General features: G+C 23.2%; 2 protein-coding genes across 2 annotated transcripts; both read right to left on the bottom strand.

Moving 5' to 3' along the window:
- Positions 1-1,105: 1,105 nt before the first annotated feature.
- On the bottom strand, positions 1,106-9,083 carry LOC112598532 (ABC transporter G family member 23-like). The gene is made up of 15 exons (XM_025345032.1): positions 8,953-9,083; positions 8,497-8,629; positions 8,263-8,417; positions 8,052-8,159; positions 7,889-7,982; positions 6,368-6,493; positions 6,154-6,287; positions 5,866-6,082; positions 5,624-5,801; positions 5,289-5,395; positions 4,156-4,226; positions 2,138-2,226; positions 1,897-2,079; positions 1,459-1,545; positions 1,106-1,338 (listed from the first exon to the last, which is right to left on the bottom strand). Exons 1-15 carry the CDS (start codon positions 9,081-9,083, stop codon positions 1,106-1,108), a joined length of 2,046 nt encoding a protein of 681 aa, XP_025200817.1.
- A 2,324-nt stretch (positions 9,084-11,407) lies between these two features.
- On the bottom strand, positions 11,408-18,579 carry LOC112598581 (ABC transporter G family member 23-like). Its single transcript, XM_025345104.1, is given in 16 exon segments — positions 11,408-11,640; positions 11,738-11,824; positions 12,402-12,581; positions 12,659-12,747; positions 13,309-13,376; positions 13,454-13,569; positions 13,670-13,841; positions 13,907-14,126; positions 14,188-14,321; positions 15,564-15,689; positions 16,279-16,369; positions 16,458-16,555; positions 16,557-16,566; positions 17,303-17,457; positions 17,542-17,674; positions 18,446-18,579. Coding segments are annotated over 16 exon segments (2,046 nt in total).
- Positions 18,580-21,633: the final 3,054 nt, after the last annotated feature.

Below are 21,633 nucleotides of genomic sequence, written 5' to 3'. Positions count from 1 at the left end.
AAGATTTAATAGTTGATATCCATCTATATCTATTAAATATTTAATAGTATAGGTAATAAATACTATAATTTTAATAATTTTTGCTCACCTCTTCGATCGTCGTATTTTTTTGTCTATACTTATTATTAATAACACGTATTTATTAATTATTATAAGTGATCGAAATTTAAATAGTATAATAATATTATAATTTATAGTTTATAATAATACACGATTAAATTTAAAAATAAATTACAAATGCAAACAATATAAAAAATAAACAATGTAAAGACAATTTTTTTGTTCTTGTTCTTTTTATTGTTCTGATTACTAGTAATAAGTTTATTAAACAGTAGTGGTACTTGTTAAAAACAAATCTTATTCAGAGGCCTTTAAGTTTTAAACATGCCAACTAAAAAATTATGTTACTAATACAATGTTATTAAGTAAATTTAATAATATGTCCTTCAATATCTACCAGTATTGTGAATTTGTAAATTTATTTTGTTGGTCTTATTACAATTGTGTACGATTCAATACAATTTTTTCTCGCATAATTATTGATCAATTATAAAATTATGAATAAAAATATTCATAATTACAAAAAAAAAAAATCTAAAATAATATATCATTATTTTGTACAATATGAAGGCTTAGCATAATATTATACCTTAGCCATAAAATAACAATTAAAATAAAATTATAGGCTATACTTTCCGTTTTTTTTATAAGCACATGTACTAGTTTAATTATTCGCTTAAAATGCATCAAATTAATTTGTCAGTTTGTAATTTTAGACACAGTTTGAAGGTTTTAAATGAGGTTATAAATATAATATTCATAAAATATTAATAATATTAGTTCTATCCGAATTTTATAACTGGTGCATGTATTTAATTTTAAATATACGTAAGTTATTCAAAAACAAATTACACAAAAACAATTCGAGAACTTTTAAGTTGACGAAGGATATGGATTGATATAACGAGCTTAAGATGGAGTTCAGTTGACAGCGATAGGTTTATTCAAAATGTGTTTAAAAAATACGCATCTCTTCTTGATATAATTAATTCAAAAAGTTAGTTATAGTTTATTAACAAAAGTTGAATAAAATCAATACACAATATTATTTATTTACTAACCATGCATCTTTTTTAACGTGGGTTAAGTACAATAACATAATTACATGTAATAATACATAACCAATGATAATGGCTATTCCGATTAAGACGGTCGGGTGAGTGAGTGTCCATCCTCTTAAAACAATGTTATTCAATATTCTACTAATGTAGCATAATGGGAGGTGTTCAGATATGATTTTCATGAATGGCATTTGAGCTTCAATTGGCCACATAATACCTAGAGAAATTAAAAAATAATTTACATATTAATATAAAAAAATCTCATAATAATTGGATAGTTAAATATGTTAACGGAAACAAACATATGAGCTTGAAAAATATCACAATATAAACGTACCTGATAAATAAATCTGTATCATATTCCAACCAATAATCATGTTCATGGCTTCGGAACTCGATTTTGATAATCCAACAATTAACAAACCTACAATTACATAATTAGCACAAAATAATTTTAAAATAATAATTTTTGGGTAAATTTGATGCCCGAAAACTTTAAATTTAAATTTGTTTTGATTAAACAATATTTACATTTTAAATTGTATTTTTATCTAATATATAAAATACTACCAACTTTATCATTAACATATACAAAAAAAATAAAATCATAAAAATGAACGAAAACATTTTAAAGAAAAAAAAATATTATCTAGGAATAATAACTAGATTATAGTTTAATTGTTAATCAAAACTGAAATAGACAATTATAATTAAAATACTATATAAAATGTAAAATAATTTTAAATACCAAATATACTAAATAATAAATACATACCGTATAGTAAACCTAACCACCCGGTTAAAAAAACTATAAATGCAAATGCGAACAGTCCGTTAGTGAGTTCAATAGGGTTTAGGAAAACAAAGTACGTGATAAACATGACAGAAATAGTTTGAATTACGTGTATTATAGTTTGAATACACGTTATTGAAATTACAACTTCTAGTATTGTAATTCCTATAAGCAAACAATTCGTCAACATTTATCATGGCAATTTATTAACAATAATGTTTACCAGCTGTCATAGACCGATCAAGAAATCCCTCCATTTTCTCTGTCAACATAAATCCTGTAGATATTACACTTGAGAAATAAAATCCTATCCTAGAAACACAAATATACAGTTTTAACAATTTATCAAATTTATTCAATAATAAAGATAGAATTTCAATTTCAATAGTATAAATAATAAAAATTAAATAAGTATGTGCATTCTAAAATGTTTTAATACTCGTATGTTAAAGCTCTGCACGGTTCGGTCTAGACCGATCTGGACCGAACCGGACCGGTCTTTTCGATCTTTATGTTTTAAAATGTAATATGGTCCGGTCCGGTCCAGTCCGTCTTCAATTTAAATTCGGTCTATATGGTCCGGTCTGTTGATTTTACATGAAAAATTAAAAACATAATAATATTAGTTATGTTATTTTAATTTAGATTAAAATGTTTTGAAATACCAAAATAGTTCGTCACGTATCTATATTGTCTTTTTGTTGACATAATATTCACCCATTATTATTGATCTATAAAAATAACGTGAAGTAATGAAATTACGCGCATTGTATTTTCATTATTATTATTTATTTCTAAACTCAAACACTATAATAAGTTATAAGAATATGGTTTTTATAAATATTTTGAACATTATACGTCAAATTATCGTAAATTTCAATCGTCAGAAAAAAAAACTATCTTTTAAATCGTTAATAATCAGTAATCACCTTTTGATAAGTAATTATTTCAAATTAAATATTCACTATCATTAAAATAATCATTGCAATGTTAAACAATGGCAAATGTTTTGATAAGTTGATAAGTACTAGTATCAAATTATAATACAATTAAACAGGGTTCGTAAGTTCATAAATTCGCATGATTTTTCTGCTACATTGAAATACAAACCTAACCGGATTTCGTTTTTATTTGTTTGGTCTAGTCCTGATTTTTGTTAAAATGTATTAATCTGGTCCAGTCTATAAAAACACGGACCGTGCAGCGCTCTATCATATGTTACACTTTGTGTAATGTACTATATTTATCATACCTTTGTTCAAAAAAAAAAAATTTTAAAACCTTGATAGGTATATAAAATTTATAATTTAATACTTTTGTTTACTGAAAAAAGAAAATAAATTCTAGAATTACAAACCTTTTCTTCGTAGATAATTTAAATATTAGTAAAGAAGATTTAAACAGCATACTAGGAAACTAAATATTATAAAATGTTTCTTAGGTACTTAGATAGTTTTAATTTACAAATTGTAAGGGTCACAAAAACCTTTTGTTTAGAAATCATAAAAACGATAACATTCTGCTTAAAAATAAAAGTTTGGGTATAATAATATGTTATCGCACCACTAATTTGATACAAATTTATGAAATACCTTAGTCTAATATAATAACATAATATAACGTATTATATTTGTTGAGGTATACAACGTCATGTCTGAGATTTTAAAATCTTGTAAAATCAGTTTCAATGTTAAATGAGGTTGAATAATAATTTTCAGGCATACGTATCATATCATGTATGCAAAGTGACCAACAGATTACAGCAGTTTTTAGTTTTTAACAATCTGTTATTTCATAAACAAATAGAAATAAAAACAATACTCCGAATTGAGGTACCTAAATTTCATCAAGAGATTAAAAAACTAATAGTTATTCATACGATCTAAAGCAACTTTAGAACTATGAACAGGGAGGTAAATAATTTGTTAGAATGACGGTATTCATCAAATAATTATAGTGATAAATTCACGTGATATAAGTATATAACACGTTTAGAGAATATCAAAATTATACGTTGCTAAACAAATTTAGGTAACTAAATATAAACTTATACATTATAATTTACGTTTTATTGTTTCAGTAAATCAAAGGTTAGGTGTAAATTATTTATTGTTACATGAATTATCGCAATAAGCAGCATGATTCAATTAGAAACCATTACAAATCCATTTACAATACAAAAAATATGATCTAATCTGAATCTTTTAAATGAATTATTAATAAATGTGTTAACATACTTACATCGAAACAAACATAGTAGCTATACTATGAATAAATGTTTCAACTTTATTTCCCACTAAATATGTAGTTTTCTATAAAAAAAAATACAAAAAACGGACATGGTTTATTTTTTAATAGTATCAATGTTTTATCAAATTTAGATAATATTCATCATCTTGATGCGTATTCAAGATATAGTTTTAAAATGTTATTGCTAAGAATTAAACGATAAATTTACATTTATTTTATCTTGAGATTATTTAACATTTTTACAAGATATTTTTCCTGTTATAGATTTAAGATTAACATAGGGGCGCATGTAAATTTCACCGATTGTAACCTTTTTAGACCATTTTTTATGTAAATTCTACTAGTTTGTTTTTTTTACCTAAAAAAAATATGTAAATTCCACCGGTACATTTTTATTTTTATTTAGGTATTTGGCATTTCCCTTTTACATTTATGATAAATTAATTAGTATTACAGTATAGGTATGATATTAAATTATTAAACACGAAATAACAATAAAACAATAGTAAGCAATAATAATGATAATAAGTTACAATAAATAATGGGTACATAATTTATGTACAGATTTCTTACTTATACATAACCTCATAGGTAATATATTTAAAATTTAAATACTTATATCATTTTTTAAACAATTTAAAAAAAGTATGTAAAAATTAATAGTGATCACTAGTTAGTAGTTACTTATTTTATCATGAGTAGAGTTAACATATTTTCAGATCAAAAAATACGTACCGGTGAAATTTACATTTTTTTTTAGTTAAAAAAACTGCATAGGTGGAATTTACATGTATTAAATTCAACTCAAAAATCGACTACCTATAAATTGGTGGAATTTACAATCATCCTTAAAATATACTAATATTTTATTTTCTATATAATTTACAAATTTAAAATTCTAATATGTTATTCAATATGTATACCTAATTCAATTCAATAGGTTAGATAACAAAATATTTTCATTATTTGAAATAATTATGGTAATAATACATAAAATTATTTTTATAACTTGTTTATAAAGTAATAAATATTAATAAATTCTTTAATTAATTAACTTACCGGTGTATTAATATACCGGAAAGATAATAAATCTGAGACTTAAAAAAATATATTTCTATACTTACAAAATGACGCTTAACAAACTTCTTATTACACACGCCTGTGCTATTTACAATAACATCTTCAACAACATTAAATAGATTTCGAATAATTTGACTTTTTACTAAAACATCTAAAAATGTAAATATTATTATAGTACTTTACTATTAAGAATTAAACATTTTTCAAAACATGTTTTAAATGTGAATTACATTATTTATGATATTATAATTTATAGCAACGTTTTTATTGAACACAACTAAGAAACCATTTAAAAAGAAAAATTATTAAATTACGAATAAATCAGCTTTATTCACATTTGCAATAAATAAATCAATTATCATTATTGCATAATACTAACTTCCAACATCAATATTTGCATAGGCTGCCGTATTTGACGAATATTCATTGGCGGAAAACCATAAACCAAGAACATATTGTTGAAGTCCTATACTAAAATTTTGAGGAAACTGAATGAATGCTACTGATTTAGCTTTTTTTACTAAAATGTCTCCTTCTTCTCGATTTTCGACTGGAATCTAAGTAATAAAATTATACATAATAAGTATATAAGGACATTCTAGTGTTAATTATTAATTTTACTAAATTGTATTCTAGATTTCGTAAACCATTCAAAACTGCACAACTAAGAGTGAAATTATTAATGTCTTCATAAATACATTGATTAACTACAATGCTCTGACACTCAGCAATTTCTTTATTTTGAATAGCTATGTTAACATTTTTAATATTACCACCAATAGCTAAATTGAAAATTATTGCTGCCAACATTGGAAATAAAATCATGAAAAATATAAACCTGTATTTAAAAAAAATTGTTTCATCTTCAAATTATTATTATGATTTATGGCTAAGTAAAACAATAATTACGTGAAATCCCTTAAACAAATAGCAACATTTTTCTTTATAAATGCATTAATTCTAATGAATGATATTCCGCTGTCAGAGTGCAAAATGTTTGACGACACATTAGTATTTTTGAAAATGTTAGTCTTTTGAGTTGTCTAAATGAAAAAATAAAAAAGTAAAATAAATTTATAAAAAATGAAGTTTTATAAAACTTCTCGTATTAAAATGTTTTTACTTCATCAAGTTCTTGACTAGAACTTAACGATAAAAATGCTTCTTCTAATGAGTTGGCATTTTGTTTAACCAATAAGTTTTGAGGAGTAGTTTCTGATATTAAAACACCATTTCTCATCAAACCTATCTAAAAATAAAAACAAAAAAAATGAATTTATTAATTATAAAAATTAACTTATATTATTATTTTAGAATCTAAGCAAAGCAATGAATGTTTTAGCTTTACATTGATGTATGTTTTTATATTTACTTATTATTTTTGTATCAGTCATCACATTTTACCTTTTGGATTGCGAAAAACCTTAGTTTTTAATATAGAAAATGAATTCTAGTAAAAAATTACATCTAGCTTTAATTTAGCAACAAAATTAAAAAATTTCCAAAATTTTTCAAAATAAAAAGAAAACTAAAATAATATTACAAAAACATGAGAATTTTTACGCTAAATCCGATTTATAATTGATTATTGCAATTAAAAAAATAATAAGTGTAAGGGCTTTAACTTTTTATCAAGTATTTTTAACCTTGGTTTCTAGGTATGGTATAATTTTCAAAATATTTTAGATTGTTATGCTATGCATAAAATTAAGTTATTTTTGACATTTTTTCGGTTTATATTTGATACAATTCGTTTTTAAAAATTAAACAACCATAAAAACTCAATACAAGGTTTTTACTAAGTTTATTTTTTTAGTTTATTAAAATATAGAAAATACATAGATAATAATAATACACGGGGTATAATTCTACGAAAATTTTCAAATTATTTTGTAAATCCAAAATTCATAAAGTTTATTATTTTATCACCTAAGATTCGAAAATATAATACAACATTTCTTATAAGTTTATTTAAATATTAAAACGGATATTGGAAAAATATTATAAAAATATACGAGATTCTTCATAACTAGTTATAAATCTATTTTACCAGTATTTAACTTTTGTAAGCATTTGAAGATCTTTTAAACCAATATTTTGAAAACCTTGGGTATTCAAATGTACATGGAAAAAAAAAAGTGCTTAAATAACATTTCATCATAGAAGAGAATGTGGGTAAATAACGTTTTAAATGGTTATGCTGCTCCAAAATGTTGGTAAATAGTGATAACCAACACCAGTTATTTCAGTAATAAATAATAATTATTCGTACGTATTTTGTTATTATTTATAACATATCAATCATAAAAACGTGAAACATCTTCTAACACTGAAGTTTTAAAATATTTAAACCAATTTTAAGTTATATTTAAATGCGTTTGAAATTAAAAAATTTTTATGATTTTTCAATATATGTTCATAAAAAATGTTATACTTGGTCGAATAACACTTAATTTTTATAAAATAATTCATATAAGTTAAAAGGCAACTATGAAAATTAGAAGTTTTAATGGAAATTTCAGATAATTTTAGCATAAAAATCATAAATAACTTTAAAAGATTGTTTTCATTATATAGCTACCTACTTAAGCAAAAATACTTTTATCAATTTATTTTTATATCTATAATATTTGTGCTTTCTTACAGTATGTGCTTGGTGTGCTTCTTCGATATAATGCGTAGTAATTATAATAGTCTTAGCTTGAGTTTTTACCATTTCCAATAATTTCTGCCAAATTCTAATGATAAAAAAATCATTGGTAGATAATCAAATTATCATCCTCTAATACGTAGTAATTATAACTTACTCATATCTTAATACTGGATCGATCCCTACTGTAGGTTCGTCTAGTATTATGATTGTTGGATCATGAAGTAATGTGACGGCCAGTGAAACTCTTCTACACTCACCACCACTATGTAAACCCATAAATAACTCTTAAAAAATGTGTTTAAAATTTATCGAATAATATCAAGAAACACAATTATTCAATTCTAATTTCAATATAAACGTTCAACCTTAGATCTTTTAGTAGTGTGTAACTCTGTGGTAATCTAAGCCAATTAATAAGTTCTTTGCTTTTAATAGAAATATCGCTTTCATTCATTTTATATAATGAACCATAATATTTAAATGTTTCTCCTATGGTAAGCATCGAATCTAAACACAAATCCTATAAGATTTAAAACACGATATATTTATGATTAAATGATTTGAACCTTAACCAAGAAAAATAATTTTAGCTTTTTTACTTGAGGCATGTATCCAATATCTGAAAAACGACTAGGATTTATTTTAATAATCCCAGAATCCAATGGAAACTTTCCAAGAATAACGTTTATTAAAGTAGTTTTTCCGCAGCCACTTGGTCCTAAAAGACCATATCTAAAAGAAAATATTCTTTCAAATACCTGTTTTAAAATTACATTGTAATACATAATAAAAAATGATACAAATAACATGCTGCGCTAGTTTCTAATTTTTGTCATTTTAAAAATAATAATTCAACTATTTAGTACCTACATTTTTGAAAAAAAAAAATGAACTGAGACAAAATAAGTGAAAATATAAATATGTTTTTTATACATTTTATGTAATTAATACTTAAAAGAATAATAAAAAATATTCTATTATGTACATTGTATACGGCTGTTTTATTTATAATATTGGTTATTAATTTGACCATTTTAATGAATGTCAATACTTACATGGATCCTAAAGGTACACTCATATTTAAGCCATTTAGAACACTAGTATCAGAAAAACTTTTAAAGGCGTTTAAAATGCATATAGCTAACTTAGATTCTACTTGAACCTTTTTAGTTTCTATTTCATCCATCTTCAATAGTGTTGACTGTTCTCTTCTAGCACAATAATCACTTTAACATTCAATCATATTTATTAATAAACTTCATAATACTTAAAATATAATTTATGAGTAGTTATTAAATGTTTAATTTATTTGAATACTAGACGTGCGATAATTATTCTATTATTATGCATAATAAAAAATAAATTATGTTTATCGTTAGCATTGATAGTTATAATAATTCACAAATACTATTAAAATTAAATTTAAATTAAAATATCTTCAAAGCTAATATTACAGCAAGTGTTTATTTTATTGTAAAAAGAATATAGTTAATTTTTAATTTTATACACAATCATAACAGAATTTGATACATTATTATATAATAATACCAACAAATTGTACAGGAACTATAGTTGTTTTCAATTCGAATTAATTGTTAATGATCTCAGTGATCTTTCAAAAAATATATCACTTATAAATAATACAAATAATACAATAAAATTACTTTTGTAAATCATTTTTATTTTTCCGATAGATTTTATCCTAACATATTATCAGGAAATTAATAGTTAAGATTAATGATCAGTAATCATTCTAATGATTATGTACGCAAAAAGTCTTTGACAGTACAATGTGATGACAAATCAGTTTTCATGGTCGAGAATTAATAGTGTTACACAGAGTAATGGGGTAGACCAAGTCGTCAAAGAACATGCATATAGTATATTGTCATTTTTAAGTACAACTAATTGTACATAATAATTGTTAATTCCCAGTCATAACTTATACATTTTAGTACGTACAAATATATAATATAACATACGATTTCACACAACAATGAATATTAATTTTAAATAATCATCTGTCGAAGGACTTTCTTCGTGGTATAATCAACCATATACCAATTCTTATTACTTAAGGCGTTGCATTTTCATTAAGTTAAAAAATTTTATACCTATTCAAGGTGCATATCAACTAAAACTTAAGTCGAATTAACATCTATCTGAGTGTTTTTTTAGAAAATCCTAGTAGGCAACAATTTTAGAAACATTATTAGCAGTTTATAATATACGAGTGCATTTTAGAGTTTCGAACATTATTTTATGATATAAATACCAATAAATGTACACACTAAGATTTTCAGAAAATACGTTTGTGGTATTAAACTGGCCAATATTCAATATCGCACCAAAAAACTCATTCCAGACGAGTCTACAGAAAATGGTAGAATTAATGTAATATTATAGGTTATACAACTGTGATAATGCTTTCTAAAATCTACATAATAAGTCGGGAAACTAAAGAATAGCGTAACATTTACTTAAATCAAATCTATTTCTTTTAAGGCTGCATTCTCTACTATTTATTTAGAAAACATCTTATGGTATATTTACTTATAATATAAACTAACTGTTTTATTTATTATGTTGATTTACTATACTATTATGATCTTCACTATTTCATAAAATATCATTCCGATTTATATGACTTTTTAACTATCGTTCTTGTTGCTTATTATATCTATGTCCAAGGACATAAAACAGTATATAGCTATAATTCACTTGACCACATGTTACGTCAATATAATTGAAATGATTAATTGTCTACACGTCATATGTCACGAGTAGTTAAATTCTTAGCTTTTTTAATGTACATAATACACAACGTTGTTAAGCCCCCCCCCCCCATTATTATTAAGGCTGTATACTTACAGACATACAGTACTTTTAGTTATTTAAATTGCTTTCTCACGCAAAATTAAGTACCTATCTACCAACATAATATTTTTTCATTGTTTAATGATTACATAATAGTTAAACAAGAAATTTTGTTTGGAAACCTTTTAGGTGAATGAGTTTAAACCTTTAAAATATTGTAAATCTAAAAAATCTAAATTTATACACATAGAGGCATAAATACATAATTTTAGTATATAATATGTACAATGTATATCGATGTATTATTTACGTTGTTTTTTATACACCATGAGTTGATGAATATTTTATGAACACGTCAACTGAACATTGTCCATAATATTTAAATATACTAAGTAAATTCAATTTTTTCATGTTGGTAATAAATAATTTATAATTTTAATTTTAATTGAATTAAACATTAATTTACTATACTAATTATTTAAATAAATATATATATATATTATATTATGTGTAATAATATGATGTAGGTATATTAGGATAATAATTTTTTTTTCAAAACTATGTAAATACATTTTTGAAAAACACAACAATTTCTTATGAGAATAATTATTTATGTTAAGTACTAAATGTGTATTAAAGTGTATTAAATTACGAATTAAAGTGTATTTTAATTTAATTGTATTTATAAAATGTTTATTTTGGTTTTATCCACGTATCTTTTTTAAATGAGCTAAAGAAACATACTAGTACTGCAAAGACTATTAGCCATAAAATTGTCAATATCAATCCACGTAGAACTAAAGGATGATAAAAAGGCCATTCTTTAAGTGTCAGATTTCCAATTGTTTCTGATGCGATGGATAAAGGCAGAAAAGAATTGAAGGCTTTTAAAACAGGATGTGCACTTTCCATTGGCCAAATAAGTCCTATGAAATTATAGTTAAAAATATTTAATTATTTTTCTGCACAACTCGGTTAAAGTGATTTATTTACATACTCGAAGTACAAATTTACGTAACTTACCACATAAACATGAAAATAAAACATTAGTTCCCATATTAATATGGGTTGCCATTGTATAGTTTTTTGACACAGCAGCTACTAATATTCCTAAACACAATGTATTATTTATCGGTAGGTATAAGAACATTTTAAACTTATACATTATACTAATAGTTTATTGGTTACCAATAACTTGTATATTTAGTTGAAGAAAAAACCGAATATGTATAAATTCTTGATAAAAATTATTTTACGTAAATAAATACGTAAACCCTAAACGATATAGGTATACAATATAAGGTCTTACAAATTTTGTGTGACAAAAATCATAGAGATTTTATTGGTTCCAACGCGATCTCCACCATTTTTTTTCACACAAAATTTGGTAGATCATATTTATACAAATTTATAAAATTAAATTTAAAAAAAAAAATTATAAATTAAAGAATAAAATGCATAAGCAGTGATTAAATATGAACTTACTTGCTAACATAACTTTACAAAAGTTTCCACTCGAAATTATCTTATAAATACAATAATACGTTAAAATATAAGAAAATTCAATCAAATGATTCCCTTAACTTCTTTATTACATTTTTTATTTATTCATGAGTTAATATTTTAATAAATCTTAAATTAATTTATTCAATCAATAATGTAGTATAAAAAGTCTATTCAAATTTACCTGCAAACATTCCTTGGTAACCAATTATCATTATAGTCATTGCAAATGTCCAAAAATTATCTAGTGAAATTGGGTTATTAAATACGAAATACATAAAAAATATTTCAATCGACGATTGTATAATGTGGACAATTGTTTGGAGAAATATTACAGATACAAAAAATTCTAAGAATTTTACTCCTTTAAAATTAAAATATATACAATTTAAAATTTAAAAGATGTCGCTCATTCATCAATTTATTTCAAAACAATTTTACCTGCAACCATTATTCGACTCATAATTCCTTCATCTTTCTCCGACAGCAATAATCCAGTTGATAAAATCATTGGAAAATAAAAAGTTAATCTAAAAATAAATATCATGTTACACATTAAATAGTATCCATACATGGTAAATATAGTTAAGGTAAGAGCACAATATAAATTCGTCGATTTACTGTTAAAAAAACACTATCATATCCAATTATAGATTTAAAACTAACACCAAAAACTTCTTAAAAAATTATCAAATAAGTATCTATTTTGTTTATTAATAAAGTATTAAATATTAAATCATAGTAATAATATTTTAAACCAAAAAAAATAAATAATTTTATGATAGTAAGACTTCTGAATAATATGTTATGCAGTATCATACAAATGACTTTTGTGGATAAAAATACAAAAAACATACAGAATTTTAAACTAACGAAAAATATAATATTCGTTATTTATGAACTTTGAATAAATTAAAAACAATTTTAAAATGTTTGAAATATCTTGAATTTAGAGTGATGCGAGTTATATACGTAGAATTAAAAGAGCAAGATAGACACTACTATACGTATATTATTTAAGTAAATATGTAAGTAGTATTTGAGTTATAACAAAGAAAATTGTTATAACTCATTATATTCATGATACTTACAAAACTATAAATCCCGGAGAAGCTGAATGAATAAATTCAGTGACTTTTACGTTTCCTATACTTTGAATCTGTAAACCAAATAGTGTTCAAAATAAGTTTAAATAATTTTAGAATTTATCATATTTAATATATTATTATTTATTACTGAAATTGGGTAAGTATACGATTTTTCACTTATATTGCAATACTTAGCTGCTTGTTTAAATGTTTTCACAAATGTTGAAGTTATGTCATTCTTTATTTTTAATTTCATGATATAATCTAAAATAATTTTACATCTATACAATTATTCTGTATAATTAATTCTATATTTGCATTAATAATTTTTTTTTTTAATTTAATTCATATTTTAATAAGTTACTGGTTGAATCTAACGTTATCTGAACCGAGCTTGAGTCTATATCATATCGATTAACAAATAGGTTGAGGCGATTTTTTAACGTCAATGTATAATTCGAATTAAAATAAATTAAACCCCATATTAAATTGGCATTTAATGCAAGATTCCCAGACTTCAGACTTGGGTAGTCGATCTGAAAAATAGAACGTTTAATTTTTTTTAACAAAATAGTTACTTTTAATTTTTAATACTCTTTACCAAATAATTATTGGATGTTCGTAGATTATCGATAAACATACAACTCAATTTAGTATTATTTAGATCGTTTAAAAAACATTTTTGTTTATATAAACCAGTGCTACAATTATTTATTTCATCATTGACCACTCCCAACTTTGCATTTTGAATGTTATGTCCAACACATAAGTTATATACAATAGTTTGAACCAAGGGTAACACAAATGTGAAAAATAAAAATCTAAAAATAACCATATTCAAAAAAATGTATTAAAAATTATTATTGATATTTGAGATATTACGTATGGTCTTTGTATAAAAGTGCTACGTTTTTATACGTTAGAGCTCGAAATCTTCTCCAAGAGAAATTGTTTTTTAATCGATTCTTAGTACATGGTAGGATCGGTAAATATTTCTGTTTAGATTTATCGGAAGTCTGCAAAGTAATTTAAATATTATTACTAATTGATTAGTTATCATGAAATTTTTGTCATATATTTTTAAATATGTGTTGCTGAGTTAAATATATTTTTATTAATTATTTATAACGTCAGTCGTCACTATATTAATAATGCACAACATGTAAGGACTCGAAGAATATTATTTTAAACGGGCCATTTAAATCAGAATTTTCCTTCCTATTTTAACAGACAACCTTGACGTGATCAAAAATAAAGCTTAATTTATAATTTATAAGATTAAACAAATTTTAAAAATATGTAAAATAATTTATTGTTAATTTATACAAATAAATAAATAATTATTATTCAATTTATATTAATATATTTTTTCTATTAATTAATTATTGGTTATTTAGGTACAAGCCGCTTAAAAGTTGTATCTAAGTATTTTCAAGTAAAAAAATTGAGATATCTGACTATTGTTATACTATATCCACCCTTTGTATTATAAGAAGTGTTTTTGAACTACATCATTTTACTATACATGGATTTTAATATTCTAAATAGATGATAATATTTTAAGCTATAACATCATAAAAAATGCAATTACTTAAAATATATTTAGACTAGATAAAAAATACTATTTAATTGATTATAGTTAAAGATATGATATTTTAAAAGTATATTACATAATTATAAACTGAGTACAAAGGTGCTGCATTCTTTTTAACTTATAAATAGATAGAAAAATATTATAACAATACTTTAATAACAAAACAACTTTTAAGCACTCAAACAATATAGTAACTTATTTTATTCAATTCTAAAAAGATCGATGATTCTTAAAAAAACTTATTTATTTAATAATGACTTTTGCTTTGTATTATTTTAAATAAACCGATTGTATTAAAAATTAAAAATGTACAAATAATTGTTTTATTGCAAGTGAAACAGTAACAAAATAAAGACATCTAAGAAGAGCAAAGTGAATGAACTTTATTTGAAAACAATTATGAATACAATGTTTTAAAATATATAAAAACATCCAATCAGTTCAACGCCAGTACCTGTATACTTTTTAATTCTCTCTAGTGTTTATTTTATAAGACATAAAAAATTTAAAATAAACATTAGAAAGTTATTAGAACGCTACAGCTATATATTATTTGAAAAAAAAAATAGGTATTTTTAATCAATTTTAAAATCACTATTGTTTGACAAACCTAATTTATAACAGATACATAATTAGCTTATGCTTCATATTATAAATTACTTACTTCTTCACTTTCTTGTATACAACAAAGTGATAAAAATGCTTCTTCCAATGTTAAAGAATTTTGCTTCAATATTAAAGTATTAGGTGAATCTTCACCTACTAAGACACCATTTCGCATAAATCCTACCTATTAACAATTTTAAGACAATATTTATATAAATAAATCTAAAATTATAAATGTAAAGGATATAGTCGATAAATACTAAATAGAGATTTCATAACTATACCACGTACACTGAGAAGAAAGCAAAATAACATTAGGTGCATTATACTGTTATTACTTTTTGCTGTCAATGATAAAAAGATAATATGTACGTTTTTAAGATAGAGAAATATAATATAATATTAATAGTAAATACCCAGATAAGAAAAAATATTACTTCCTAAAATGTAAGAATAATAAATTTTCAAATGTTTGGTTCATTCTATAATATTAATTATCTTATATGTATTAAACAAATACATATTTTAATTATTATTATTATCAATATATTTTCTTTTAATTTAAAATTTAAAAAATAGGTAGGTAGTACCGACAATTTAATAAGTGATAAATACTTAACACTATTAAACAATGAATCATTAAATACTTTCAAAGCAAAATAATGATGTTATTATGACTGTAACTATACAGAAGATAATAGATGATAAAAATAATAATAAATTTTAATATTTTTCTACGCTGAATTAACCAATATTATTATTACAACACCTACCACGTCTGCTCGAATGGCCTCCTCGACATAATGCGTAGTTATGACGATAGTTTTTCCTCTCAGAGAAAGCTCAACGAGATGATTCCAAATGCTGATAACATAGTAATCGAAAACCAAAACTACTGTAATAATGACCGTGTCCAGTGATGAATAAAATTCACATAAAAATAAATAATTACCTCTGCCTTATAACTGGATCTATACCGACAGTGGGCTCGTCGAGAATCATAATTTTGGGATCATGAAATAACGCTACGGCAAACGATAACCGTCTTTTTTTCTCCTCCACTAAAATAATATAGTAAATCATTATTTGTACATCGACAATGGTATTCGAATGGTTTCCTGTAAGTTACAATGAAGCGAAACGCATTTTTGTTTCTTCATATTATATATATTATTCCACACTCGGTTTACAGTTCATTGTACAAAGCTTCACTTTGTGTACTTAAAAATAATACAAAGTTAAGTAGATCTACGTTATTATCTTACCGAGTATATTTTATGATCCTTTGTTGTAAAATATAAAAGACACAACTCATTTCAATAAACACATAAAAATATTGAAATAATTTTCTCAGATTATAATTTCAACTCGTCAATTAATGAAAATAAAAAGATGAATCCAACATCCAACAACAATGATTATTAGGAATGCATAGTTTTTATATTTCAAATAGTATGTCAAGAAAGATAAGTATTAAATATTTTTGATAAAAATTATGAATTGGTTAAATAAAATATGAACAAACGTTAAATACTTAAAATACTATATAATTTTACAAAATTATGTAGGACATCGATATAGTTTTTTTTATTATTCAATCAAGACACTGTAATGTAGACAGTAAACGTCTCCTAGACTTTGATTTTAAAATACTAAAAAATTCCATTCATATCCATAACGTCTACTATAAGGTGGATTAAAATAAAAAAAATCCTCTTGAAATAATTAGTATTATAAAAGACCTATTTTATTCGAATATTAGTACAGTACATAGTTGAGAGTCGTAACAATATTAACCTTAAGTTTTTAATTTGTATGCTTAACGATGGTAATCTCAGTAAATGAACTATCTCGTTAATCCTTCTTTCTACATTTTTTTCGTTTATTCCGTATAACTTTCCATAAAATATGAAAGTTTGATATGCAGTTAAATTATTATGCAACGTGATATCCTATAAAAGTATAAACAAATGTATAATATTCACTTAATGCAAATTTTGAGTACGAAAACTATCCTAGTAATCATAATAATATACTTGTGGCATGTAACTAATTTCCGAGTGACGTTGCGCTTTTAAGTATATTTTACCAGAATCTAGTGCAGTTAAACCAAGAATGCAGTTCAACAAAGTCGTCTTGCCACAACCGCTTGGCCCTAGAAGTCCGTATCTAAAAATATATATATTGAACAAATAATTATTTTTAAAAGTATAGTTAAATATTAACAGCATATTAATTAACGTGATAAAATGTTATTTCTATTGAAACAGTGAACCGAAAAAAAAATATGCATTTAATGTAATAATTTAAAAATCCAAAAATGCACAGACATTGAAGTTGTACTTGTTTCATTTTATTCCATATAACGTAAAAGATAGTCTATTATTGTTTATTATTGTCAAAAATTAAAAGTAAATCACGACAAACGGCTCTGAGTGGATTTCAATTATTAATTTATAAGCACACTTGTTAAATTTTTAATTCAATATTTTTTATTTTTTTTTTTGCAACTGTTCTATAAAAATAAACAAAAAAATGACCTCTTAAAAGTAGTCACAATCGATTGGTATAAAGCATTTGTTTTTAAACTATTGTACTGCCAATAAAACGTACACGGACAAAAAAAACATAATTTTTAATCAATACAAAGACTTGATATTTTAATAGGATCAAAGTAAACAATAAATGCCTTCTAAAATTGTTCGATATATATATATATATATATATATATATATTATATAATATCGATGTCTGTAAACTAAAATCGAAGTTCCCAACACATAATATAACATTAATTTTTCAAAACGGTTTAAACTGGTAATAATAATATATGAAAATGTCACGAAAAAATGTTATTAACCCTTACATTCTTACACTGAATCATAAACTCTTAAAATCTAAAACAATAAAAATCATTTTATACATTTTCTAAATACGTACATTGTTCCTGTGGATACAGACATATTTAAACCTTCTATACTTTTGATATCTGAATAACGTTTATAAGCATTTTGCACAATTATTGATTTATCTCCAGCTATATTTTTGAAAACATTTAAAGCTCCAAAAGGCATTTTTAAATGTAATATACAAATTATATTATGGCTATTAAGTTTACAAAATCCACAAAAAAGTTTATGTGAATATAAATCATTATTGACTGAAACTCATATCATAATAAACTGCAAAAAAAAATAGTCTTGTATTTTTTTCAAGGATAAAATCATTTGAATAAGTACATATTATAATTATATATTTTAGAGATGATAATCGAGGAAACAGTATAGATATAATAAATTTGTTATCATATTATAACATACATCTCTTGTTATTTATTATTTTTTATAACATTTTCTAACAAAATTATAATATTCAAAATAACCACAGTATCACACAATATGTTATAACATATAATATGTATGTATGATTGTGATCGAGGATGAAATAATTTATATTTCATGTATAGCCTTTATTATATTTAAACCATTTCCAAGGAGACACCTACACGGTACAGTAAACATATTAAACAAAACTATAAGCCAGCTATCATGAACCACGAATGTCTATAATATAATATTATATCTTGTTATTATCCACTATTACAAATTATAATTACCTATGAATATTAAAAAAATTAATAAAATTGTTATAATCGATCAGTCAGTCTATAATAATTATCTACATTGAAAAGTATACATTCATAATTAAAAATATAATTTATAATTATTCAAATTGGGTACTGAAAAATTTTTCAAGTATATTAATTAGGTATGTTTTAATCTATTGAGTCATTAGATACTTATGTTATTATTAAACATTCTAACATTAAACACGATTCGTATAATTTGGAATACTTAATATTTAATATTTATAAGAATTTTTATTATTTTGAATGTTAAATATAAATTAAAATTTACAGATCAAAAGATAATTTTAATTTTAATTACAAAATAATATTAATTGTAACAAGATTTTGAATTTTCATCTTTTTACCTGAAAAAAATGACAATATGTAAACATTAATCGAACAAATTCTAAATTAGTACAATTTTCTTTGAAATATTCATTTATTTTCTTTTGCATTTTCTTCTATAAAAATATAAACATTAATTATTAAAGTAAATTGTAATTAAATACTACGTAGGTCAAAATAATAGGCACATTTAATTGTTTTCAATATAAATAAAACATATAAACTATCTCGTATAACATATTTAAAGTCAATAAAAGTTAAGTTAATTTGTCTACATTTTTTTACGAAATAATTTTTATACATACATACAATTACACATCTATTAAAATAATATTATGTAAAACCTATAGGTAGTACTTATTTTAATATAAATTATTATTTTTACGAAATCTCATCTACAATACCTATATAATTCAATGATATTTCATTACATTCAATTTTTTCCAATTAAAAGAGATAAAATTGCACAATTACATTGTACCACAAATAATCGTTTGATTTGGATTTCAATCAAGTTTTTTTTTTTTTTTTTTTGATTAATTGAATATTTATAATAGGTTGTCATACAATATTCTTTTTGTTTATATTATTGTATTTGCTTAATTATTTTTCATTTTGAATTATAAAACGAGTTTCTAGTAGTACTTAATATTAAATTTATAAAATATTGATCTTGGTACTTATAATAAAATCATGAATAATTATTATCCAATGCGTATGTACCTTGTCGTCATTATGGAGTTTTTAGAACGATTTTCTTTTTCGAGCCTCCGATGTAAGTAATACACTGTAAACAACACGAATATTAAAAATTACAAATAGGATATACAGCGTCTAGACGTCGTCGTTAACCGCTCGTCTTCATCGCACAGCAATGTTCTATTCATTTTGTTTAGTTTCAAAGTTTAATTATACAATACAGTTGTATGCGAAGCACAACTCAGCTTAATGTAGTGTTAACAAACAATTTTTCTAAGTCTTTATCTTTTTATATTGCAAATTTTATTACAATAAATCCAAAAAATAAGAAATTATATTGTCTTGAAATAAAAAAAAAATCACTAGAATAAAGTATCATTATCTACAGAATGCTAAGCATGCTCGCCCTTAATTTTCTCTGAAATAATAAATTTATTAAAATTCTAATTTTTAAATTTTTTAAGTATACTCGAATATTATATTTTCAAATACTTAGATTTCTTTGACAATTTAAAGCGTGTCCAGTGACAATATACCAATTTATTTTATGTGATAATTGTTTATTTGCTTATATTATAATTATATTATTATAAACTTTAAAAGAATAAAAATAGGAAAATTTGTAAACTACTCCCCTACCCTAAACAATAAAATATATTTTCATTCAAGAATAAAAATAAATATGCTTGTTTATAAAAACTGTAAAATAATTTATACATTCCATACCTCTAACCAAAACTTAAAATTTGTGATTTATTACAGCAGTTCTATCATTTTACGTGCGAGATGTTTTATTGTACAACGAAAGTCAAGCAGTTGACATTTATCATGTATTTATGACACTTTGTTATGTGTCAGCTATAATAGGAGGGTTAGTGGGAAACAGTAATTACGGTAAATATAAGTAAGTATATTCTGAAAATATAACTTAATGTAAGTACTAAGTTATTAAAAAATGTTTAAAATGTTACATCCGTATGTTTTATATCTTTTTCAAAACGCCAAACATTAAAATATGCTCAATGGGACTAATTTTGTATACCTACTTAATTAGTTTTAATAAACTGATCTATTTTTCATCTTGAAGTAAGAACATTATCTGTATTTTTACATCGATTATTAAATGAATTAAAAGTATATATAATATATCTATAAATATTTATAACTCGTTTACAAATTTAAATATCCTAAAAACCCTATGTTCTGTATTGCACATTTCCTACAAGCATAATATCTACTCGTACAACACGCGTAGGTTTGTATTTTTTTATTTATTTGTTTATTTTTAAGATTTTATAAATTATTAATTATATGTTAATAATTCTTCAACGTGATTATTTATTATGTTTACTATCTTACTAAAGTTATAAATTATAATACGATATATTAATAATACAAATACATTATATAAAAATATTAGTATAACTGCATGAATTTATAATATACAAAAATATTT

The sequence above is a fragment of the Melanaphis sacchari genome, unplaced genomic scaffold (assembly GCF_002803265.2).
Source record: "Melanaphis sacchari strain LSU unplaced genomic scaffold, SCAv2.0 Contig48_pilon_pilon, whole genome shotgun sequence".
NCBI lineage: Eukaryota > Metazoa > Arthropoda > Insecta > Hemiptera > Aphididae > Melanaphis > Melanaphis sacchari.
This window is presented reverse-complemented; position numbering and strand designations above follow the sequence as displayed.

Coding starts and splice junctions, on each gene's coding strand:
- LOC112598532 (XM_025345032.1), bottom strand. CDS start 9,083: ATGGATGAAATAGAAACTAAAAAGGTTCAAGTAGAATCTAAGTTAGCT. Junction 6,494..7,888: donor AAGCACACCAAGCACATACT/GTAAGAAAGCAC, acceptor TTTTATTTTTAG/ATAGGTTTGATGAGAAATGG. Junction 6,288..6,367: donor CTAGTCAAGAACTTGATGAA/GTAAAAACATTT, acceptor TTTTTCATTTAG/ACAACTCAAAAGACTAACAT.